At 39.1% G+C, this 25,966-nt stretch overlaps 1 protein-coding gene across 4 annotated transcripts in view; it reads right to left on the reverse strand.

Moving 5' to 3' along the window:
• CDON (cell adhesion associated, oncogene regulated) overlaps nucleotides 1-14,015 on the reverse strand; it is a 52,909-nt gene extending 38,894 nt beyond the window's left edge. For 2 of the 4 annotated variants that reach the window (XR_015795853.1, XM_088139117.1), the window contains exon 1: nucleotides 11,860-11,996. Coding sequence is in view for 1 of the 4 variants with exons in the window: in XM_088139119.1 (XP_087995245.1) it covers nucleotides 11,860-11,968 (109 nt within the window). In the remaining 3 variants the exon portion in view is untranslated. Of the gene's footprint in view, nucleotides 1-11,859; nucleotides 12,159-13,929 lie in introns of those variants that run through there. The other 2 variants (XM_007427414.3, XM_088139119.1) reach the window with 2 other exon arrangements.
• Between the last annotated feature and the right edge of the window lie 11,951 nt (nucleotides 14,016-25,966).

The following is a 25,966-nucleotide window of genomic DNA, read 5'->3' on the forward strand; positions in this document are numbered from 1 at the left end:
TTTCAAAGGTTCAATCCTTTAACTGTATTTTTAGCAGTTCTATGAACAGCAAAAGATAAGTCAATAGTACTTCTTCCAAACAGAAAACATTTGCATATCACAGTAAACCACAAAATAAATAATTCTTGTATACTTATAAAAAGGCTTTCTTCTGGTCCATGCTGCTTGGCTCCTACTATTATTCACTGTGGCTAAGAAATCTAGCTAGCTGTACAGGCTATTTGACCTACAATGCTATACCTTACTAGTGGTATAAAGATATCACAAAAACAATGATTTCTAACATCTTGGCTGTTACAATTAGTTACTTATCCTCACTTCACTGTGAAGGTGACTGAATGTTACTTTAAAACTAAATCTGTAATCTTAACTTTTCTTATCAATCTCTTTTGGCATTACTGTATTTATCATAAACAGAGCATAGGCCTTTTAAGGAAGATACTTGCTTATCAAGAAAAAAAGTGCTGCAATTTAAACTGGCTCATGAATTGCAGGTAGTTTTTTGAACTAAGCACTGTTTTTTGTCATTTTGGATCACAGATGTGTTCTACAAAAGATGTTTAGACTGTACTAATCATGACATTTTCTTGAGAGAACAAATTTAAAGCAAAGGTAGCATGTTACATGGACTCTATCATTGATCAACTATCACTATTTTTTTTTTGTAAAACAAATAAAAGAACCAGCTTCCTACAGAGACCCTTAAATTCTACATTTACAAGTATGCAATGATTAAAGCAGGAAATGCAAAGGTGGGTAACCTGCACCTCCTTTTAACAGCTCCCAGATCTAGAGTTTGCCAACATCTCCCTTGGTGTCCGCAGGTTCCCTCCTCTATTTTTTACATTAAAACAAACAAAACCTTTTTTCAAAAATGTGAAGCTGGCTTCATACCCTCTAAAATTATTTTTATTTCCAAGAATGCTTCAGGGCCTCAATTAAGCCACAAATTTTATTTATTTATTTATACACACACACACACACACACACACACACACACTGCAGACCAGTGCTTTGTTTGGAAGTATGACCCCTCCTCCCACTCCCCACAAAAAGACAGGATAGATAGGGTAGTACAGTGGGACCTTTAGAAGAGGGGGTGGCAGTTGGGGTTTAGAAGTTAGTTGCATCCTCCATGGTAGCTATTTGTAAATTGGCTAGTTCCCTAACAGCCATTTTCCAAGAGTGCCTACAACATATTCCTAAATGCCAAATGTTTTCAGTAGTTCAAAAGGCTGGTGACCTCTATCTCAGAGCTTCCTCAGTGGCATGGTTTCCTGCCATTCTGAAGTAGGAAACATAAATAATTGCAACATTACAACTCAAGCTTGCCATTACAAACTCATAAAAGGATTTTTCTATTTCAGACGTGTCCATAATTTCAGGTTGCAGATCTGCATTTGAAAGGTATCACCATGATTCATTTTGAAGGTATTAATTCTGCAGGCCAGTTTATATAAGAGATACTACAGGTTTTCTGAATGTCACTCCCCATCCCATCCTTCTAACTCAAATGCATATATGCCTGCAACTGCGTGACTACTGTGCAAACCCGGGGGGGTGGGGGGGGGGAAGCAGCTTTCTTAAGGAACTCTTGACAGATACAGTGAGCACATCCACACCAGATATTTATTTATTTATCTATCAAATTTGTCACCACCCATCTTGTTGAAACTATTCTGGGCGGTTTACAGGAGAGATAAAATTCATTAAAATACAAAACAGTCCTAATAATAAATATGAAGCACTTTCCCTGCTTCAGAACTGCATGATACATACCTCTATGGTATTATTTACAATATGAAAATATAACTATTTGAGTTACAGACCTTCAATTTTAGAAAAAGAAACACAACAACATGTTTTAGAAAGGAATAGAGAATCCAACTGGTTAAATGACACTGAATGGGTGACCAGCACCTACTATGGCAGCTGTACAAGCAGGATCCCATGGGTAGAAATCCACAAGTTAGAGCACAAACACTGATTAGGGCAGTGTTGTCCAAACTTGGCCACTTTAAGATGAGTGGACTTCAACTCCCAGAATTCCCCAGCCAGCATGGCTGGCTGAGGAATTCTGGGAGCTGAAGTCCACTCATCTTAAAGTGGCCAAGTTTGGACAACACTGGATTAGGGCTATGAAAGGAAAACCCTCTGAGGAGCCAGTTGGGAGCATTTGGTATTGGTTGCCTGGAGAAGACTGAGACAGACATTATGTCTTCATATCAAAAGAGCTATAGTGTAGAAAGGGAGTAGAATTGTTTAGGGTTCTACCAGAAGATAGAACAAGAAACAATGGTTTAAATTACAAGAAAGTAGACTGGTTGGTCATCAGGAAAAATCTCCTAATGGTAAGTGCTATTCAACAATGGAAGACTGCCTCAGGAGATGGTAGGCTATCCTTTGCTAGAGGTGTTTAAACAAAAGCTGGATGGCTATCAACTGAGGTGTTGATCATTACCTTTAATGCCCTACATGGCATGGGACCAAGTTACCTCAGGAACTGTCTCATCCCCATAATAATGACTCATCCCACCAGGTCAGGCAGAGAAGGTATGTTGTGGACCCTGTCCATGAAATAATGTTGACTGGCAGGGCCCAGGAAGAGTACCTTCTCTGCTTTTGCCCCTGCCCCATGGAACACTCTCCCCCCACAGATGAGGCAGGACCCCACTCTCCCAGCCTTCCGAAAAGAGGAGAAGACCTGGCTCTGCCCTCACGTGGGGCATGAGGAGGTGTAACCAACCATGGAGCTGGTTAGCACCCTGAAGAGGTTCCCATAGACTAATAACTTTTCATTTACCATCTATTCCTTGGAATACATTATTTGTTTAAGAACACTGTTTCTTAAACCAACCGACCAGTGTTCTTAAACAGTGTATTTTAATTAGCATTTATTCTGTTTTTATTGTAAACAGCCCAGAGTCACTCTTTGAGTGAGATGGGCGGTGACTAAACTTGAAATATAAATAAATAAATAATGGATTCCTGATGTGAGCAGGTGAGTATACTAGATGATTTCTGAGGTCCCAACCTTTATATTGTATGGTCCTGTTAACATAATTTTCACTGGTTATAAGAAGAATATATATACTTTTAAGGTAGCACCCAACAAATTGGAACTAATTTTTTTTAGATCTGTTCTAGTACCATAGATGTTTGTGGCATGAAACAAAGCACCCAGCATAAAAAGAACACAGTAATTATATTTCATAATTATATTAAAATAAGACATAAAATACTTAATTTAGGAGCTATAAATATTCAATTATTTTTACTTATATGGATGACAACTAAAGTTTAGCCATCCTTTTCTCCCTAAAAAAATACATTAGACCTCACTGTTTATACCTATAGGTCTACATGAAAGGTGAAATTCAGATAATGATCAAAGAGATTGTAAAACTATCACTCTTTTACTAGTTTCATGATTCTTTGTAAGCTAGTCTATATTAATTTCATTCTATTAACTCACATAATTCTGCTTGTAGCAGGAACCACAAACAGGGTATACAAGTCAGAAGGGTGTATGAAAATGTAAGCAGTTCGGGACTGGGAAGAAACTCTAAATTAATGACCTCTTACTTCCATTTGCATAGAAAATCTGAAATTAAGAGTAACCTGCATTTCAAAAAGCAGGAAGACACTTAATGTATGCAATAAAACCAGGATGAAAATCCAATATGAACTCCACTCCCATTAATGTTATTTTAAAATAAGCACCATTAATTATCTAGTTATTTTGGATGATTCATACATTTGCTGACAAAATAACACACTACTCTTTCCTACTAAAGAACTGTAGCTATTTCCATCCATCCATCAGGCATTTTTATAACTGTATCTGAGTTTTTCTCTGAAATACTAACTTGCAACTATAGTTTCACTGACACTGTCAGGGAACTATGGCAATTCTAAAACCAGGCAGCTTATCAATTTCTGTTGTAACTTGAAAAATCTATGCTATTTGTGATCCCTAAAGGAATATATAAATACACACCTGTCAGCAGAATTTATAGTTACTCCTCATCTACTAATAACTTACATCACCAGTAATTAGAAACCAGTGAATCTATGGCCACAGGGAAAATGCAGGCACCACAAATAAGATAACTCAAACTTAAACTCCACATAATGTCAAGGTGATAGAGATGACTGAATCTGACTGAACCATAACATATACATAATTGCTAAGTTTTAGTTTCTATTTCTTTTTTAACTCACTCAAGTTCCCATCAAATTCTGTTTTCTTTTTTGGCATATTATACTGTACTTATTCAAAAGGAGGTAACTCTGAAGATGCCATCCCCCACCCTGCCCCCAAAACACTAGACAGAAAAATCTTATTACTGTATTGTCAGTGAACTAAAGGCAACCTTCCAGTTTTAGAGATAAACTATTTGAGGGGAAATCTAGTTTTCCTTTCAGAAATATAGTAAGTACAAGACAATTTCTTAGATTGTAGTTTAATCGGCTGGCGTTGTTTCTAGTTTAAAGATGAAATGATCAAAACCAATAGAGCATACCAGGTAAAATGGCTTCATAGGGAAATCAGACTTTAACAATACACTAATAATCATTTATTAAACTTGTAGGCCACCCGACTCTCAATGACTCTGGGCAGCTCACAACAATCAAATAAAGAAATTATAATAAAATCAGTTATTAATGTCTAATTGAAAAGGGTTTTTTGTACTAAGGGTAACAACTATTTTATGACTGTATGATGTAATGCTAAAAAAAACCCTAATGATAGGTAAGTCCTGTTCCACCAACAAATACATTAAACAATTGAAAGGATATTTTTAAAACATTATCCCCAATATTTCCCTAAAATTAACTTCTCCAACATGCTAGCCTTTGTTTTTCAAGCCACAATGCATGACCACTCAAAATATATAACTGTATTTTTATTTAAAAACAATGTTATCCAGCATATTTGTGGGTTTGAAAATAATATTTCAGGGCTACATGATGCCTAGCCTTAATTTATTAATTCACTGCAATTCTTTCTGACATACCCTCACAATTCAAGTTTTCGGTCAGAAGGAGCAATACTAGAGACTTTTCAAAACTGGATTCCAAATGTTAGGATTGTGCTACATTCTGAAAAAGGGCTTCCCTTATGAGTGATGTATCCCTTCAAAGCTGCCTCATGAAGCAATCCATCTCCCTTCTGCTTCCAGAAAATGAAGTTCCAACTTTGTTTTATATCACATGGATGGCCTCCTCCAACACTTCCATTATCCAAAGAGCCTTTCTGCCTCCATGATGCACAATGCCTTAATGAAGCATGCCAATATTTTCTGTTTTCTAAAAAAAAATACAGTGCCTTAAATTAGTGCACTCTGAGACACTACAGGCCTACTACCCAATGCTTTGGATGGTACCTTCCCTTCATGTCTGTCACACTTTCTCATTCACAACTACTTAGCTTATACCCTTCCCGCATATTAGTTGTGTTTTCTTTCATACCAGTATTCTACCATATTAACTTCCTATTTATGGAGAAATGAGTAAAAAAAGAAAAAAGGGAAGTAACCACAAAATACATAACCAAATATTAATCTTAATGATAGTTCCTATTAATTGTCAGTACATAAAGTATACAGTGCTAGGTAAGAGATAATGAGGCATACAGATATACGTAAATTTCCAAATAAATATCCATCCTCTATATTAAGAATGGGCTGCATATTTGAATAAAGAAAGGGAAGTGAGTGTTTTGTTACTTTGCTGTTGAAAAAGCCCTGGTTTATCAAAAGCAATTCCAAATGTAACACCAGTTTCATTTCATGACTTATAAGCATTATTCAAGTATTTGATTCAGTCCTCATAAACTCTGATGGGAATATCTCCTTGAAAAGCAAATCCTTTTGATACTGGGCTATTTGGCAATCATTTATAGCAGAAAGCAAACAATGCTTCATAGGACGGAATGAAATGCTGAGGTTTAATGGGCAAATGCAGAAGACTACTACCAAGTGGTGTACACTTGCAAGAATGAACTGTAATTCTTTCTTCAGAAACTTCTCGAAATAGTGGAATCACAAGAGTGGAAAACGTTTGTGCTGCGTTTAAGTATTTTGCTCACAATAAAATGACCAACAACTTCAATACATTGGTTGGCTGGTGTGGGTCTTCCGGGCGGTGTGGCCGTGTTCTTGAAGTTTTGTTTCCTAACATTTCACCAGCACCTTCAATACACTGTGATGTTTACCTTGTGAACTTAAAGGAGAATCAGTTGGAGAATCAGAAAGAGGAAGAAGACAATAGAAGTATTGAATAAATTATCTGAAACAACTTTTGGATAATTTTCACCCAAAATTAAAAGAATAGACTTGATTATTTAATGGTAGAAATAGGGCAAAGTTTGAAATCCAAACTTGCACTGGGAACAACAGAAAAGGGTCTTATGGTACCAGTCAAGAACTCTGGCTCATTAACAGAATTTTGTCATGTGCAATGCTTGTTCATTTAAGCTGTGGACAATCATTAGCGTAATTGTTTTTAAGCTTTAGGTAACAGAATTGTACAAGGTATGCTATGAAAACATGAGATTACAGGGTATTTACAAACTGTTCTGGAGCTGACCAGCAGAGGGAGCACAGAACAGTCAACATTTTGTAGAAATGAACAGAATTGTAAACATTTACAAATTGGTATGAGAACAAAATAAATTGGTCTACCAGAATTAAATTCAAACAGATGAAATTTTCAGGTAAGCAGAAAATTATCTGCAAGGTTTTCAGAATAACTATTTGATCAGAGATATAAATTCATTCAACTGCTGCAAAAATGCAGAAAAGCTATATAGTAATCTTGCAAACTGACTACAACTATTTCTAAAATGATATGTTTGAAAACTATAGCAGATGTTTAGTGATGTAAAAATAAAAATACAAGATTAGGTCTAGTGCCATTCAATACAGTTAAACATATCCTAAAACATATCCTAATGACATATGCTTTTATTATGCTGTTAATTAACCATTTTTCAAATCGTACATTAGAAATTCATTTTGTGCATAGAGTACATTCAATTATATGATCAGTGTTAGCATTTCAAATGATAAACTGTAAATAGTTTTAGATAAATTTGTAATTCCAATTCACAACTTTACATATTTAACCTATCTACCAATACTAAACATTGAAAAGCCACTGAAACAATAAATTCCCTCTAATGTTATTGTTTTATATGAGCTCCAGTGTGTCAACTTCAGGTTTTGTTTATATAAGCTCAAAAGCAACATGCCCTACAAGTAGGCTATTAAAGAATAAGCTTCCTAAATCTTTTGAGTCAAAAGAAATGTCAAAATATTGGGGCAGCTAAAGAAGCAGGGATTGTGAGTGACTGTGTCAAAGAGAATGGGTGTACACACTAGAAACTATTTTCATCATAAAAATATTCACAAAACAGAGGGCTAATTAACTGATTTTTTTTTTTTTTTTGCAATTATGATTGGGTAAGGTATATTGTTAACAGCCATGGCTCTATATCATTAATAAAAATGAAGCATAAATGGGACAAATGTTTAAACAGAAAGCCTATCTAAAGTGGCTTAACTAAACCAACTACTTACACATAAAACAGACTTCCAATACAAATTACTAATTTGTTCTGAATCACCTATTTGTACAGAATTATTACCTGGTAATAAGCACTGCTAATCTCAATAGAAATAAGTATGTTCTTCCTGAGAGAACTTGTTTTTACATATATGTTTCAATTATCTACTACATATACTTTATCAACATTCTAGAAATAAGATAATAAACAATACTTGAAACTGATTAAATATTGGAAAACACTGTATTATCCTGGAAGAGAAGTTAATTAGTTACCAAGAATTCAGCATAAAAAGACTTTAAAGAAATCCATGTAATTAAAATAGTGCTCTGCAAGGCCATCACAAATTTATATTTTAACTATTAGATTAATACCATTTTAAGAGTTGGAAAGCTGTACTTTTAAACAACATTTTAATCACCATCATACTTATATACATAGGCAACAAAAAGCATATGCCACTACCTATTACATTTCATTAAAAAAGAGTCACTCACCCACTTCACAAGTATAACTGCTTGTATTGATATACCTTTCCCACTAGTTTGCCTCTTCAGACTGAGAAACAAGGAATCAGATGATTTCAATAATAAGTGTGGATGAGCTAATTTAGTGCCCCAAGTACTGCACAGATTGACTTTAAACATTAGTGTCTGACTATTAGTATTCTTTGGGGTTGGGCTGTTAAGTCATGCCTTGATTTTAGATCTGCCAACACATGGATTCTTCTAGTTCAGTTCAGCCTCCCCCACTTATCATCAAGAGTGATATACTTCTTGTTCTATTTCCCCCACCAACTCCCCCTGCTCCCTTACAAAAAAAAAAAAGGCACTGCAGGGCAGAAATTCTTCAGGTGCTTGCTAATGGAATTCCCAGGGTCTATGAGCCGCTTCGGGGATCAAGAGATCTCATAGCTCCCGCTGGGGTAAGAAGCAGTGAGTCTGTTCCATTTAATCAAATACAGAATGAATTTTCAACCCTATTCACTAGGTTGTCTCCAGGGCTCCAAAAAAACACCAGGGAGCTAGAATCACACTAATGTGGCTCTTTCAGGCAAATATAATTAGTTTGATTTTAAAAGAGCCACATTAATATCACCTCAGTCCTATTATCATATTGTGAATGATAGTGATACTGTATGTTTTAAGCTTGAAAAACTGAAGGATAACTCAACAAGAATCATACAAAATGCTATAAATTCTGCATAGAATGTTTCCTATTATACTATACTGCATGGTTTCATTTTAACAGCAAGGTAGTTAGTCATGGTTAGCCCTTTGTGTATTAACACAAACCAGCAGTGATTGTTTTTTTTTCTTCCAGTTTCTTTTAAAATAAAATCCCCTAATAATAGAGCTCATATGAAATGCTGCATATTTATACTTGAACTTTTAAATTCCCAAGATGTAATCAATAAATAGAATACTTCCTACTCAGACATATTTTATATATATTGTTTAAAAAACTGGTTTAAAATGCAAATTAAATTACTCCTAAAGAATGTTCAGTTATTGAAGCACAGTTGTCATTTATATATGACAATAAATAAAGGTACAGCACCTAGCATGTGCATATTTAAGAGAAATAAATTCACGCTTTTCACTAGATGCAAAAATGGCTCTGTATGAATTTTATATACCATGGAAGAAATGTATGATTATAAGCCTCCCACCAGGAATTCAGTACTGAGTTCCCTTAACTTTTGCAAAAGTAGTACAGCTGTTTTATTCCACTGTATACAAGACTCAGTCAGTACTGTATTACTAAACTTGTCAAAGCATGCTGTCTAAACAAAATCAATTTAATTCATTTCAAAGTCAAACCACCTGCAACCATGGCCAGTGCAATGAAAAACTACAAACTAGAACAACAAGATCCAATTCTTCACTGCTTTGGGGGAAGGGGCATTTTTGACTCTGTACAAGTGCATTTGAATAACTATTTTAAAAATCAGCCAAAAATAAAATTAAACCCACAGCTAATATATTTGTTACAAGCCATACAAGTTTCAAGAAAAGAGTAAAGCTGTAATCAAAGAGATTTCACTCCTATTAATGAGAACTGACCCTCCTACGACCAATGTCTCAATCTTCTGTATTTTTGATTAATTAATATGCTGAAAGCACTTAACTCAAGGAATGTTCTTATGTAAACCCACAAATCAAAATGAATTATATTGATGATTTACTGGATACAAAGAAACTAAAATTTCCTTTTTAGATTTGTTTTTCTTTGCACACAGCTTTTTTGGACACTATGCAATTTTAACATGTGTATAACAGATAGCAGCAATGCAGTCTGCTCCTACTAAGAATGCTGTCTAGTTGAGCAGCACATAAAAACAGTTAAAGTTTCCAGACAAAATGTGATGTTTCATCTTAGCCCAAATAAAAACCTCCCAACATGTTGCTGCTATAAATACTCCTTAAGAAAAACAAGATGTAGCTTACAATTTCACATTCAAAAAAAACTTTGCCAAAAGTTGAACAGTTTGAAGTTGACAACTGAGCCTCTCAATCATGTTTCTCACTGAAGTGTCAGGGACTGCTTTTGGTTCTAACAAAAGCAAGTTTCTGATCAAGTCAGTATCAAAAGGACTGCAGGCATGGTGGCTACACAGGATCCAATTATCTGCTTCTTTAGGATTGAGTTATGGAAATGAAGTATCATCCTCCACAGTAAACAGAAACAAATTCCAGCTTACACAAGGTTATTCTATTTCTCACATGCTTCTGGAGTAACACTGTTAGTGCTAAAGTAATCTCTAGATCTAAGAAATAACTTCACTAATTTTCCATATGATGCATGAAGAACTAAGAATGATTGTTAAGATAAACTAAAGTAGGAAAAACATATTTTGACATCAAAAGTACCATGACAGACTATTCACAGGGACACAAAAAGCAATGGCTTGCATAGGTCAACTTATTGTGGGAAATAAATACAAGAGGATATACATACAGAGTAATTAACTCATTTCAGTTTCTGTCAAGAACACAAAAGCTACACATGGGTTAAGAAACAGTAAAGCAGGGTCAACTCCCTTCCATACATTCTGCCTGATTATGTATAGGAAGGAGGAAGTAACAGCAACTCCTGACAAACTCCAGTGTTATTTTGCATATGCACTTTGCACTGCGGCAGAATTCCATGTAGAGTATGTGCTGAAAAACAAACAGATAACTTTTCTTCTGCTTGCCCAGTGGGTTAGCCTTTTAGGGAGCAGATGTTTTGGCATCACAAAAACACCTCTCAGCTCCTTCCTTTCAATGTCCTAGGATTTAAAGGGGGGAAAAAAAACACTTCCCACTCCATTTAGTTCTCCATGGGTACTTATGGGCACATCTGAATGGCCATTACACAATACAGAGAATTATCACTGCTGGCACCCTTTGCATTTCCTTTCCTTTTGATCTTCCTTATGATTAACCACAACCATGGGTGTATACCTACTAGTCTTTCAGGATAAAACTCCATGCATTAAATGAAGTGCAGTATAACCTAGAAAAATTACTCTACAATATACCTGCTCATCTTTAAGATGTCACAAGAGCTTCTGCTGATTTTGTTGCAGTAAAAATCTCTGGAAGCAGCGATGCTTCAGGAAGCCTGTGGGGCTTTATAAACAGCCCCACAGACAAAAGCCCCCTTTCCCTTGATTATGATCCAAAAGAGAGATGCACACCTGCATCTTGCCAGCTGTTTCTCAAAAGAGCAAGGGAACCCCAAAGATGGAGAGTGGCGATGATAAATCTATCTTCAAGGTGCCTTGGCGCTCTTTAATCCTCCTATCACCCTCCCCAAAAACCCCAGACTAATGTCACCAGCCTTTCTGGAAACGGTGATGAAAGACAGCAGGTCAGCCTGTGAAAGCTGATGCCTCCACCAGCCCGCAAGTCCGCTACACTCTGCGTTTGCACGTGCACGCCGTGTGCTGATTTCACCCAGCCGTCTCCAGCAAGTCCTTTAAGGTGGGGGTTTGCAAGCGCGCGCGCGCACACGCCCCCCTCCCCACGAGGCAGGTAACCCCACCGCGGCGAAGCCACCAGCCATCGCACGAGCCGTCCGGCCCGAAGAATCAAAACAAAGTCCCGCAACCCACGGGGTCCCCGACAGCACACCCCCCCCCCGCGCTCCCAAGGCTTCGCCCTCCTGACCTGACCTACACCCGGGTTCCAGCAAGCACATGCACACGTTCGCGCGACCCGAGCGCGCCTCCCTCCCTCCCTCCCTCCCTCCATCCCCGGCACCCCGCCGCCTGCCAACCCACCAGGGTCCCCCCTCACCTCTCAGCCGCAGCGGCGCTGCCTGCGCCCAGAGAGCCCCCGCTCCCCCTCGACAGCCGCTCCCCAGGACATTCCAGAGAGAACCGGCGAGGCGGACGGGACCCTCCATCCAACTCCGACCGGCCGACCCAGCAGCCCGGTCCCCGTCTTGCCGCCGCCGCCGCCGCTCCAGGCGAAGCTCCCTCACGCGCTGACGGACGGGCGGACGGGCTGAGGCGACGCGAGAGAGAACGCGCGAGCCACCGAGCCTGCGCGCCCGGCTCGGCCAGAGGCGCCCGCTGCGGAGAAAGCCCCGCCCATCGCTCGCGTGCACGGCCACGCTCATGCGCCCGCCCCAGCCGCGTCCTCTCCCCTTTCTCCTCCCTCGCCCCTCTGGCCGCCTTCAAACCGGACTCGCGCCTTGGCCCCGCCCCCAACTCCGCTCAGCCAACCGACGCTTTCCCTTCCATCCCTTTCCCTCCTCTCCTGGCTCTCCCCCCCGCCGCCTTCTCCTCTATTTTGGTTTGGATGGGAATATACCAAATAGAGCGGAAGCGGGAGGGGGGGTTTGCAGGGGTTGGGCGAAGCAGAGCTCGATTTTAGTCTCAAACCCGGTCTAGTTTCGCCCCGCTGGTACAACACAAGCAGCGTACGATTTTTTGAGCGAGGAAATACTTATTTGCTAAGGAGGGGATGTAGTAAAGGAAACGTAGGAAGAAGCCCCCTCCCCAGTTTGAACATGAGCATTGCCTTTAAGAAAAGGAGGAGGGGGTGTTGGGGTCTCAAGGAGGTCTAGTAACTTGATAAGTGCAGTTAAGTACATTTTTAAAATGTATTTAATCAAATTTATATAGCTAACTCATGAATGTGACTCTTTTTTGGAATTTTGGGAAAATCTGTGGCTGTGGTTGATCGCACTTATGTACAGTGACGACTATTCCTGGTTTTTAATATTCGAAGTATCTGAAATGTGGAAGAAGGCTCTTACTGGATTAACTTTAAATATCCCCCCAGACAGGTCATAATATTTCTAATATTAGACGTTTCTAATAATATTTCTAATAGTAATTGTTTCTAATATTATTTAAGGAGGTTTCTTAACAGTAGCAAGAGATGAGGCATAAACAACATAGAGGCTGTGTTCACACAACCCATTAAACCCCATCACTTAAAGACTGAGAAGCTGCATTTGCACACCACTAGCCAAATGTAACACTATTTTCCCCCCATGTGGCTCAGAATGGTGTGAGGACCAGCTTATTTATTTCGTTTATTGTACTATGTGAATGGGAAGAAAATGGGTTAGTTCTGTAACTAGGTGAACTAGCGTCAATTTAGCTATGAAAACTCTGCTTTGCTTTCCAGCAAACAGGATTCTAAGAAAGGGTCCCCTTGAGTTGATCCAGGTGATAATTAAGATAATGCTGGGCCCCAACATCTTGTTCCATGAAAGGGGAGGGGGAAAAAAAGGCTGCCTTGGGCTCACTCCATCTGTAAAAGTCTACCAGCCTGACAGTTCATTCTTCTTTTAATACCACTTTTACACAGTGCCTACCCTACCATCCCTAAATGCATCAAGCTACCACCGAGGGTGCATGAAACACTCTTCTAAGATATTATGCTACCATGTCAATTGAGGTCATTGTCTCACTTTTTCTAATGGTAAGATTTTAGGAAGTGGCTGAGCTGAACTATTTTAAAATCAGAACCTTGCACTGTGCCCTGAAACAAAAGTATGCGCAAAGCAAAAATAAAACCCTTGAAGAATCTGAAATCTCCGATCCAAATCATTATCTTCAGTGCTACTGTGTTTTATGCTGATCCAAGATCCAAACTTGGGTAAGCGTAAGACTTTCCCATCAACACAACGCAGAAGGTAACTAACACTAAACTGATCAGTACGGTGGATCAGATTAGGGTGGGAGAGAAGTTGGCTATCTACTCACATTGCTTTTGCATGGGAGATACATATAAATGTTGCAAATAAAGTAATAATAAATGTATCAGTAAAAGTCTGCTAGTCAACCCTTGAATACTGACATAGTAAGTTTATTGTATGACATCTGTAAAGCTGAGTTAAAATATATTTACCAGCAGCAGTATGTAATGCTGTGTCAGAGGCTCCGTTTTGCTTCTGCTGTCTCTGGAGACCACGGTGACGAAACGCATGACAAATTCTAAAATTAAAAATAGCCCAATATTGTAAATTAATAAAGCCACACATTTGGTAATTAGAAATCTCTCCCTAGGGAAGGAAGAAATTTTAAAATGCATTTTACATAGCGGGTTCTCCTTTTTGCACCTGTACAGAGGGTAAATCTAACATGCAATGACATCTTTTTCATGTGAAATACCTTTAAAAAAACTACTTTTCATAAGTTACTATTTACACTATTCTATTACCCTTTCTGTGCATGCTTTTCCTACCCATATGTTGAGAAACTGTTTCCTTTATTCTAGAGAAATAATTGTTTTTACCCCCTTATGGAGATGGAAATCCCCTCAGTGTGTCCAGACCGAAGATGAGGATGCTTTAATTTTAGCCCTTTCCCCACAACAACAACCCTATGAGGTGGGTCTGCCCACACAGCCATTGTGTTTTGTGTGGTGCTGTGAGGAGCCAGAGAGGAGACATTGGAGAAACTATGCAGAGACAGTTACAAAAACATGTTTTCAGGGAGCAAAGAAAACATTAGAGAGAAGCTCAGACTGGCTCCACCTTGAAAGGAAAACATAACCAGGCTTTGAAGTTTCTGTTATTATAGCCCAGGGTTTCTCAACCTTATCAACTTTAAGATGTGTGGACTTCAACTCCCAGAATTCCCCAGCCAGCATGCTGGCTGGGGAATTCTGGGAGTTGAAGTCCACACATCTTAAAGTTGCTGAGGTTGAGGGGTTGAGGAACCTTGCTATAGCGTATATGGACAGGGGAGCGTTCCAGTCACCTTAAGGAGTCCGTTTCCTGACTTTGGCCTACCTCGAAGGGTTAAGGTTTCAGTTGAGAGTGACAAGCAAAGCAAACCACTGCGGTTTGCAATCTGTATGTCCAAGTTCAGTGCGGGAATAACCATCCTCGTGCTCTCTGTCTTTGTTTTTCCTTCCCTTTCCTACTCTTCAGGCTGCTTTGTAAGGGACTGATCTCTCTTGCTAGACCTCTGAACGGAAGATTAGCAGAACATTTTGAAAACAGTGGTCTGAAGGGCTGCGTATCTCTGCCTTTGCTGAACGGTGCAGATGGAGAAGGGGGGGTCCTTTCTTCTGAATAGTCAAATACGATTAGATTAACTACTATGGAGCTATCAAACCAAGTTCACTTTATTTATGCAAGCCCTCTCGTATTCAGTATGCCTTATGCCTTACATTTCCCAGTTAGGTATCTCTAACTAATCTCTAATTAATTCCATCGCACCAGATCGGGCTTACTCCCTAATATTGGCAATTCCAGTCTTGCTTCCTCCCCGTTATATTGAACCATAAAATCTCATCCTAGAGTCACTACGAAGCATGAACAGTTCAGAGTTTAAATGATTTAGCTAGTGTGGGTATGATTCATATGGCTGTGTTTAGAATGCACTTGACTGCTAAGGGGTTTTTAAGATTAACAATAAACATGAAATAACGGACGTTCGTATTTTACCCATCAAAAAGGAAGACAGATTGTAGGTTGTAGCATGTTTGGCTGACTCTCCAGCCTTCTAAAAATAAGCATTTTGCAAGGATTAACGTCACCAGACAAAGCAAAAGTCTTCACTGTGGGCCTTTTATATTGATGTTAACTGTGAATTGAAAACAAAAGGTTCAAGTTAAGTAAAACATGAAATGTAGCAAAACCATTCCAATGCCCCATGTTCACCTCTTCTAAATTTTGAAATATAAGATGGAAAATTAGAGAAGAGGGAGTCTTAATATAAAGTTTAAATTCCATCCAGATAATGTGTTTATAAGTTACAACAGCATACTTGTGAAAGACATTTCTTTAAAGTATTCAGATGTAAGGTTATGTCTCCTCACCTCCCTAACAATTAGTGAATTATTTAAGCATTTCTCACCAGCTGGCATTCAAAAGCGTTAGTTCTTGCAATGTTAGCCAGCCAGCTAGCAGATAATGGGGTTCCTTCTGCCCTCACTCACTTCTCCCAAAGGGAATGTAATGTGGTCCAGCTCTTCCTCCTGCAACTATCAACTAAAACAGTGTTTTTCAAACTTGGCAACTTTGAGATGCGTGGATGTCAACTCCCAGAATTCCCCAGCCAGCATGCATGCTGGCTGGGGAATTCTGGGAGTTGACGTCCACGCATCTTAAAGCTGCCAAGTTTGAAAAACACTGAACTAAGAGAAGCATGAACATCAGTTTCTGATAACCTCAAGAAATATTGTCAAGAAATGTTGACCCATTCATTGACAACAGATTCTTACATCATTTTAAATATTATCCCAGTTATAGTAACAAACTCTTTCACTAGAGCGTTTGGCCAATCAGACGGTGGTACAATACATGCATTTTCTCATAAAGTGCATCTAGTCCATGAAAGCTGATGCCATGGTACCAGAAAGTGGTAGGATAGACTTTGGCCAGAAACCAACAACCAGCAAGGTCCCATCATCCACACTGTGCAGCCATGTCAGGTTTACACAGATGTTCCAAGAAGATCAGATCCACGTTCTTTCTTTCTTTTCTTCTTAAGGCTCTGTTTTTATATCCCACCTCTTTCGGTTTAGAGGATCTCTAAAGGTGTCCTTCATGAAAATCCCCCCAAACATGAGGGCGTTGAGGAAAATAATTGCTAGAAATACAATATAATGATCATATCAATCTCCTGTATGGCCTCTGTTAAATATGGTTTCTTGCCTCTTCACAGAGACAGCGGTTATATTTTGGCAGAGATTAGGAGAGCTGAGGGACCTGTTCTAATCCATTTCCCCACCAAGATGCCCTCAATACCCCAGCATGGTGTTTGTTTGTCCGTCTGTCCTGACTGGTTCTTTCTTCCTTCTTCTCCTTAAGGAGAGGATAGTCCTGCTGATAGTGAAAACCGAGGCAGAGATTCTAAAAAGCCAGGCCACAATGCAATTTTCTATGGTCTCTGATTAAGGGTTCTTTCTCTCCCACTACCTATCTGCTGGAGAGCAGGGGAGAGGTTGCATAATCCCAAAAGCCATTCATCCACCTCCATTCCATTCTTCTACCTGCATTCCTGGATGTGTGTGTTTCCCATCTGGCATTGATTTCAACTGGATTTGTCAGAAGCTTAACTCCAGAGCTAATTAGCATCCTAGAAGGGCTGTCCCCCCCCCCCTTCCCACACCAGTACAGGACTTTCACAACTTTTTTTTTTTAAACCTTGTGATTAAAGTTAGGCGCCTTGGGGTAACACATCCTTCTGCATTCTTGGAGAATTAAACTAGAAAGGAGGAGGGAGGTTGGAGAAACACCCACATTTTCTTTAAGCCTAAGTGGGAGGGGGGGACAAAACAAAAATCTAAAGAAAAAGAAAGGGAACTTAACACTTCTAGAAAGTTAAATCACTTAACTTGGCCTGACCTGTCCCCAGGAGACAGGAAGTTGAACCAACTGGCGGCTTTGGACTGCTGCTTTGAGACTTTGGTTTGAATGGAGGGGTGGGGGGAGAGGAGGAGAGGAGGACTTGCCTTTTGACACCCCTGCCCCACTTCTTCAGTGCATTAAAACGAGTAAGGCGCAACCTGAAAATCACTGATAAGCTCTTGTGTCCCGGGAGTGAGAGATTTGAAAGTTTACCGAGTAACTTTCCAAGATTGCAGCTCAGATATGTATAAAGAGCACCAACCTCCTTTAATAAGGAAGTATGTTTGGCCAGATTCACAGGACATGAATTAATCCATGATGTGGTTTGTTTTAATGTATAACCAGAGCTGTTGTGGTCTGAACGCCATGGTTTCTGGTTTAATATGCTGTGTGAATCCAGAAATGGGATTTAATGAATAAACTGTGATTAAACAAACCATGATGTAATAAGATGTGTGAAGATATTGATACACGTTGATTGACTGATTGATTCACTGATTGATTATGTGCCATTGAGACGTTTTCGACTCCTAGCAACCACATAGATAGATTTTCTCCATGATGATCTATCCCTAACCTGGTCTTTCAGGACTTCCAGCAGTTCACTCATCGCCCCTGTAACTGAGACTCTCCCCCTTGCTGCTGGTCATCCTCTTCTTCTCTTTCCTTCCACCTTTCCCAGCATCAGAGCCTTTTCCGGAGAGCTGGGTCTTCACATAATGCATCCAAAGTAGGATAATTTGAGCCTAGTCATTTGTGCCTTGATCCTAAAAGGCAGAAGCTATTCTCCACTCCGATATCTTAACTGTCAATTCTAAGGCTGGTTGTTCTACTTGTTTGGTTTTCTTTATATTTAATTTTAGTCCCTTTTTTTTTCACTGTGCTCTCAAAATTTGGCCATGCCACCAGCTGCAGACAAGCTTCCCATCCGATATAAACTATAAATACAGTGACCATATTTTCTCAGAAAAAATAAAGGACAAACATGAAGAAGAGGCAGATCTGAAAGGTTCATAAGGATGAAAAAAATTAATTATAACTTAGCTTTACAAAGGAAAATTCAAGAGCAAAACCAAGAAAACAAATAATTAAATTAAATAAATCTAAAGGACAGCTTTCTGAAGTAAAGGCTGTGTGGTCACTGTAACTATAAACTAGAACAGTCTAATTATTAATACACATAGTTGTCTTCCATGTCTGCAGGCCATAACGTGACAGCCCAAGAGGAGAACCAGTCCTAACCCAGTACCAGACAGATATACAGTAACAATTGTGCCTAAGAACTGCTAGGCACATCTGTGCATTTGCATGGTCCTCAGTTTGCAGGCCTGTATAAGTGCAGCAAAAGTAGCATGCATATTCAAACAACAGGAATATAAAAAGCTGCTTTATTTAAAATACTGATCCATCAAACATAGTATTGTTTATATTAGATGAGTTCAAAAATTGCAATACACATACGGTAGTTTGGTTTGTTAACAGGGATTGCATGTTGAACAAATCCAGCTGATTTCAGAATTCAGTAATCCAGGTTTATTGTGATGTGCAAACAAATTGTGGATTAGCTATAGTATTCCAAGGCCTGATATAAGGAATGCCACAAATTGAAGCCAAAGGATCTTCTGTCTGTCAAACATGAATTCATCCACTGATCCAGAGATATTCCCCATCCACGCGGGGAAGGCTGACTTGCCTTGCTGGATTCAGGCTTCATCTAAGTGAAAGAAGCCCTGTTTTAAACCTGAGTCGTAAAAATTTGAAGGGCCAACGACCTCTGCTGTTTGGTCCTTTCAGCATAATACAAGAAATCTAATGAATGTTCACACATTGTTTTAAGCCATAAACTGGCTTATTTGATTTTGGATTAGTGCAATGTTTGAACCTGGCATTGTATGTAACCCAGACTGCCATGCTTTATTCAACAAACCATGATTGAAACCGTCTATGACACAGTGTGAGGTAAAAGCCCAGCCAGTGAGGGCCAAAGTTGTGAAAAATTACAACTGAGTTCATCCCATGAGAATAAGTACCAAAGCTGCCTTGTTAACTAACCAATTCTTTTCCCCTTTCTTTGCTTTTGGTGACTCAAGAATAGTTCAATACCGAGAAGGTCATTAAGTTCACTTCAAGCCTAACTAGGTGAAAGTTTCCTAACTGTTAACATAAAAGCCTCATGTAAGATTTTTAAACAAATAAAAGCAAAGAACATGCGCGCGCGCACGCACATACACACACACACACACACACCCCATGGAACATGATGACGTATTTTGTTTTATTTAACTGTATTGCCAAATTTAGAGAACATTTCATGAAAGAAAAAAAGTAAACTCTATGTACATATGAGTCATTGGGTTTGCTTGATATCTTTTATATTTTCAAGCATGGCAGTTCTCTGAATGATGAAAATATTTTCCTAACAAGACCTGGCAATGTTTTTCTTCAGTTGGTTCTCCTTTCCAAAGGCAGCCTGAGGATTGGCACAGAAAATACAAAACTGGCAGGATTTTTTTTTTTTTTTTTGAGATCATATCTAGAGTATGCTGTAACACAAAGCAATTATTTTACAGTAACTGAATATGGTATTGTTAGCTGTCCAAAACTTCAAGTAGGCTTGCAATCTGCTTTTTCTCTTTCTAATTCAGTATTAACTTCAGGATGCCCACATGCATACAAACTCACAGTCACATTTACTTTTCAGAACTCTTAATGCTTTTTTGTTCTTGACATTATAAGGAAAGATGGAGATGTGCCAAACCTCCTCATTATGAATGTTTAAAAAATAAAAATAAAATGACAGTGTTTATTGATCTTATTCAGTTTCATTGGATGACCATGACTTATTAGAATCTTTATCCACTTTCTCCATACCTTTCAGATTTTATTCTCATGCCCCCTTTTCATCTTGTGCCTAAAGGGAAGTGCTAAAAATGTTACATATTTTCCCTTGATCGTTTTGGTTACCCTTTTCTAAGCCTTTTCCAACAGTACAATATGTTATGTCAGAGTTATGGCAGCCAGAAATGTGTCCTATATTTTAACAAGAGAAGTACTCTTAATTTATACAAATAATATTATGTCTTTTAATATTCATAATACTATTTATTATGAAGGTTTATTTTTAATTCCTAATTATCTGGCCTGACTTGGTTCACATATTATGCTAGGCTGTGGTTTGTTGGACTATGATTAAAACATAATTTACTGGGTTCATACAAGGTATTTAGCTAGAACTAAACATTTTGGCTTAGTCTTACTGTGACAGGTGATCTAATTTCTATGTAGTTCCATTTCTACTCTATTGTTTTCCAAAACTGAGAATAGATAATTAAAAAAAAAGTTAATAAGAAATAGTCTCTAATAAAATAATTGTTTTCTTGAATATTTACTGTAACAAATAATGGTGAAGCAGGATGCTTGGACACACTAGGACTTTATTGCTACCTAGCATATTTTGAATAGAAACTACCTTGCAATAATTTCAGCAAGCCCAATCAATTCAAAACTGCAGTATTAAATCATAGCACTTTTAAGATCCATGACCCTCAAATAAAGTAAAAGCATTACCTTTACTCAATATTAGCCTTGAACTGGTGATTCTGGAACCAGGACACTGATATCTTCCTGTTTAATCTAGAACATGGATCTTCAGCTGAGAGAGACAATGAATTACAACCTCAACATACAAGGGTCCGTTTATTGAATTATGGTTTCAGAGTTGCTTCTTCAAACTAAATATCTTTTTCTTGAAAGAAGTATCTCTCTGCTCCCAAATTTGACCTTGGGTGCATCTTCAACTCTGTAATATACATCTAGCATATTTTCAATATCAAGAACATTGTTTGCTTTAGAAACTTCACTGCCTAGCGTGGAATTCAAAAGTCCACTATTTCCAACCGTTGTTCCCTCTGGCTGAGAGGGCTCCTGATAAAGATGCACCAACCTTACCAAAAGGTAAGCTGGCCTGGATATAGTTTGTACCTGAACAAGAGAACATAAGATCCCTCTGTGTGGAGAAGAGGAGGAAGGCACCTAGCCAGATGAGAATCAGTTTACAGCTCCGTAAAGTATCCGGAGTTCCCTAAGTTGTGAAAATGGGGCAGAAGTGCTTGAAATTTCTTAGACAAATTAACATAAGCTCAGCAACAATGCTGTTCATCTGTATCTTAACAGAAAATGTGGTCCTGAAATATTGTGTCACGGCAAATATCAAAACATATGCCATGGCAACCCAGTCTGGTCTGCAAACCTCTAGAAGACCTCTGGATGGCAGGAAGGAGACCCTGAAAACTAACTCTGGCTACATCTGGTGGGCATCCAGACTTTTGCAGACCAATCAGGCAGCCCTAATGATAGCTCTTTCTAACCATTACTCATACACAAGTGTACAATTAGGCTGAATATGTTAAATGGCTGTAGAAACGAAGCTAGGGCAGTGTTTCTCAGCCTTAGCAACTTTAAGTTATGTGGACTTCAACTCCCAGAATTCCCCAGCCAGCATTCTGGGTCCACATATCTCAAAGTTGCCAAGGTTGAGAAACACTGATCTAGGGGCTCATCTTTCACAATAGGAGCAGCATATCCTGCTGAAGCTGCACATTCATCCTTTAAAAGCTCCAGTTTAATCTGTGTCGCTAGAAGGCTGAATTCCAAGGATGACTGTTCAGCAAAGGGTGATGTTTAATCTCACACCCTGAAATCCTACAGCACAATATTCACAACAATCTTCTTGCAGGAGCAATTATCCTCATTAGCTTAGGGCTACTCTGCCTGCATCCTGCATTGCAAAACCAGCATCCAAAGCAGGAAGCCCATTGCAGAATGCCTCAGTGCAGAAAGGATAATGGCACTGCCCTAAGTGTTAAAATATTATATTACTTACTCAAAGGGCCCTGTACTCTTAAAAAAAAGTGTGTGAAACGGAACATTCATGTTACCTTGTCCAGTCTTTTCAAAAAGGGAGCTGCTGACAGCAACGTCGAAAAGATGCTGGTGAAATAGATGGGGCCAGGAGGCAATGCCTGGAGATGTGTTTTTACTTAAAACCCATTAAAACAAGGTATGCAACAAACAGGAAGACCTTCACAATATTAGGAGCAGCACCAAATTGTGGCTTTGCCACGCATTGCCCTGAAGCCACTGAATCTCAGATTCCAAAGCAAACGCAACATCTTCACTTCTCCCTTGTCACACTAAACTTTCAGGGAGTTTTGAGATATATTCATTATGGTTGGTCGCGCAGTCAGCCAGATGTTTAGACTGGATTTGGCATTTTTATCCACCTATCGAGTCCTTCCCAAGGACCTGGGACAGGCAGATGTTGTTGTTTGAGGGTGTTAAAGGTATCGTCGCAGGATGTGAACTGTTCCAGGTAAAGCTGCCTTTTGCAACTGACTGATGGTGATTGTGTCAATGCTGATGGTTTTCAAATGGTGCTCCAGGTGTTTTGGGATTGCACCCAAGGTGCCTATTACTATTGTACTATCTTTGCTTTTTTCCCCCCACAGTCATTCTATTTCAATTTGCTGCTGCTGCTGCTGCTGCTGCTGTTGTTGTTATTATTATTATTATATAAGGGATGTGGAGTGAGTCAACTCAGCCTGTTCCTCAGCCAAACTTATTTTGGAAAGTTGAAGGAAGTTGAATTTTGGAATTCCACAAGGTTCAAGCAGTAGGAAAATGATAAAGGCGAAACAGGGTGAGCTACGTTGCTATGGAAACAGGAAGTGGCATGAATCCATGAAAATGGCTGCTGTGTTGTGAATGAAGACAACTCCATCCCAGAATGTTTACTCTGGGCTTGGCTGTATAAATAGCTACTGCTGTTTTAAGGGTTTTTTCTTCTTTCTTTCTTTCCTGAAAAAGGATTCCACAGGCCAAGAATAAAATAAACAAAGCCATAAGCTTCAAGCCTCTGTTTTTGTTTTCTTCTTCAGATAGCACATTGGTTCCTCTTGCCGTTTGGGAATGCTCCAGATTTCCACTGTCCATTATTCTCCTCTTTGCTTACATGATGGAACAGCATCTTAAAGCCCCATGAAAACAGATGCATTTCATCAGTTTGATGCGCTTAAGGACTTAAGAAACACTCCTCTAATAAACACTAAATCCCCTACGAGGATAATTATTCTTTGTGGATTAAAAGCCAAATAAACAAGATCAAGACCTCAATTATTTAAAAACCACATTTTGGAAGGAGACTGCGAAATACAGCTCCCGAGCAGGTCCAGCATTCGACAGCTCCTCATAACGGTTCTATGGAACCCCAGATTGGCCAACGCATGTTCCCATGTCGAAGTGGAGAACTGATATGGGCAGCCTCTGAGATGTCCTGACAGCCTGAGATGAAAAGATCTTTGAAGATTAGATATGATCTGTGAGCTTCACCTGTTTCCTGGTATTTCTGTGAGCATCCCATTGTGCATAATTTAGACCATAACCAGCCCTATCTAATCTATAAAGTACAATTCTCTTAACTCTTACAGAACCATAAACTCTGAAGTCATGGCTGAGCAACAGGGAGCCCTCCAGATGTTGTTGAGCTACAACTCCCAGCAGCTCAGCCACTATGGCCAGTGGTAAGAGCCTGTAAGATAATGTACTTCAACAACATTGGGTCATTTCTGGCTCACCTCTGTAACCTAAGTCAAGAAGTACTACATTACCCCAATTGAAGTACAGTCTAACCTAGAGATAATTGAGTGTTTTTCCCTTGATATTTTGTACTTTTCCCCAACATTGCTAGGCAGCATAACCTAGGAAAGGACTGTATAATCTAAAAAAGTCTGGAGAATGCCAAGTTGCCATGCCAGCCTCATCATGGTTGTGCTCACGTGACATGATTAACTAGGTTACAGCCATGGTTAGTATATCATGCAAATAATTCAACCAGTCAGTAGTGGGATTGAAGCTAGTTGTACTCCAGAACAGCCCAGAGTTGTTTGGAACTACATTAATATTTCTTGATATACGTTATGAATGCATAAATGAGGATTAACTCTTACACCAGCAGAGATTAAAAATGAGGCTTCTCTAGGAACTCCCTCTCAGTGACCAATTTACTTTTCATCTTCCCTGCGTACACATAGAATTGGGTCTAAAGATTGACAAAAAGGGGTGGGGAGGGTTAAACCTTCCTCAAATCTACCTACAGTGGCCCCAGCAGAAGGGGTCAGGAAATTACAGCTTCCCAAAGTCACTGGTGATGGCTGGACTTCCTACAAAGCTGCCTACCTTCCATTTGACTGGGATACCCCTAACTGTCGGCTGCTTGCACAAGAAGACGCATACCCTGAGACACAATCTGGATCAAAGAGTTCTACAAAAGGGATCAAAATATAGAAATGAAAGAAAGAAAGTGTGTGTGTGTGTGTGTGTGCACGTGTACAGTTTCAAGGAAGAGTATATAGAGGGAAAAAGTATGGAGCAGAGGTACAGTGAAGGCTAGGTCAGCCTCTCTGTGCAATGAAAGAACATATGGCTGCTGTATAACATCGTGTGCTTTGATACACGGGCTGGTATTGCAGTGGCCAACACACTTTAAGTATGTGGAAGCTCAGTATTCAGAAAGAGTTGGGGAGCAAGAAGGTCTATCTTTTGTAATTTTGCAAAATCGATTTAGGCCTTATACCAACATGAATTCAAATAGCTCATCTTGAGCTTACTTTAAACTGCAAAATCCATGGTTAAAACATATGATTTTACTTTTGGATTTTCCAGCTCTTCCAGTCCTTTGCTTTTGGTAACAACTGGCCTGATGAACAGCTCTAGAGAACCCACAAACTTCCATACTATTTTATGCCATCTGATCAGTTCCAAATGCTGGTATTGCCAGTTACAGATTCTCAGCTAGGGTTTCTGTCATGTGCCCAACTCACACAGGCACACACACATTGTTACTGGCATACCTTAACTCTACATCTGCAGTCTTGAATGCCCTTGAATTTTGAGAACATTCTGAAAAGGCTTTTAGCATGGAAGAGGGATTATTCATAAATATATTATTGTAAGGAGACCCTTGTTGCCTGATCCCATTGTTCTCCAACAAAGCCTTGAGAACCCAACAGCTCAATAAATGAATAACTTTTATCTGCTTGCTTAATACCAGTACATGAACACTGACATAATGTCCCCTCCTTCTTTCCAATGAAAGCAGGTCAGATATTGTCAAAACCATTTACATCACTTCAGTGGGGCCCAATTTGCATGAGAATCACCTCTTTGCAGGGAATTACTGCTTAATTAAAGAACAGCAGTCACTTTAATTAGCATGTCTCCATGCTTCCTGGTACTTTGCATGGATTCAAATGAGCTGCTCATTAAGACCTGGCATTGATACAAGCTACGCCCTTTGGCCGTAATCTAACTAAATTAACATCAGAGGACAAGCCACTTTATGGTTCAGGAGGGATGACAGACAGGTCTTCTCTTCATGCCTACCATACACAGTCTACACCAGAGATAGCTAATGACTAGATGGAAAGTTTGAGATAATTCGGTCAAAAGCTATTCTTGATTTTTTTTTATTAAGAAGTCCTTCTATTCTTGCTTTTTTTTTTAAATTATTAAGAAGTCTTTCTAATG

The sequence above is a fragment of the Python bivittatus genome, unplaced genomic scaffold (assembly GCF_059951505.1).
Source record: "Python bivittatus isolate LINGU-HERP-01145 unplaced genomic scaffold, Pbiv_v1 ctg000320_np1212, whole genome shotgun sequence".
Lineage (NCBI taxonomy): Eukaryota > Metazoa > Chordata > Lepidosauria > Squamata > Pythonidae > Python > Python bivittatus.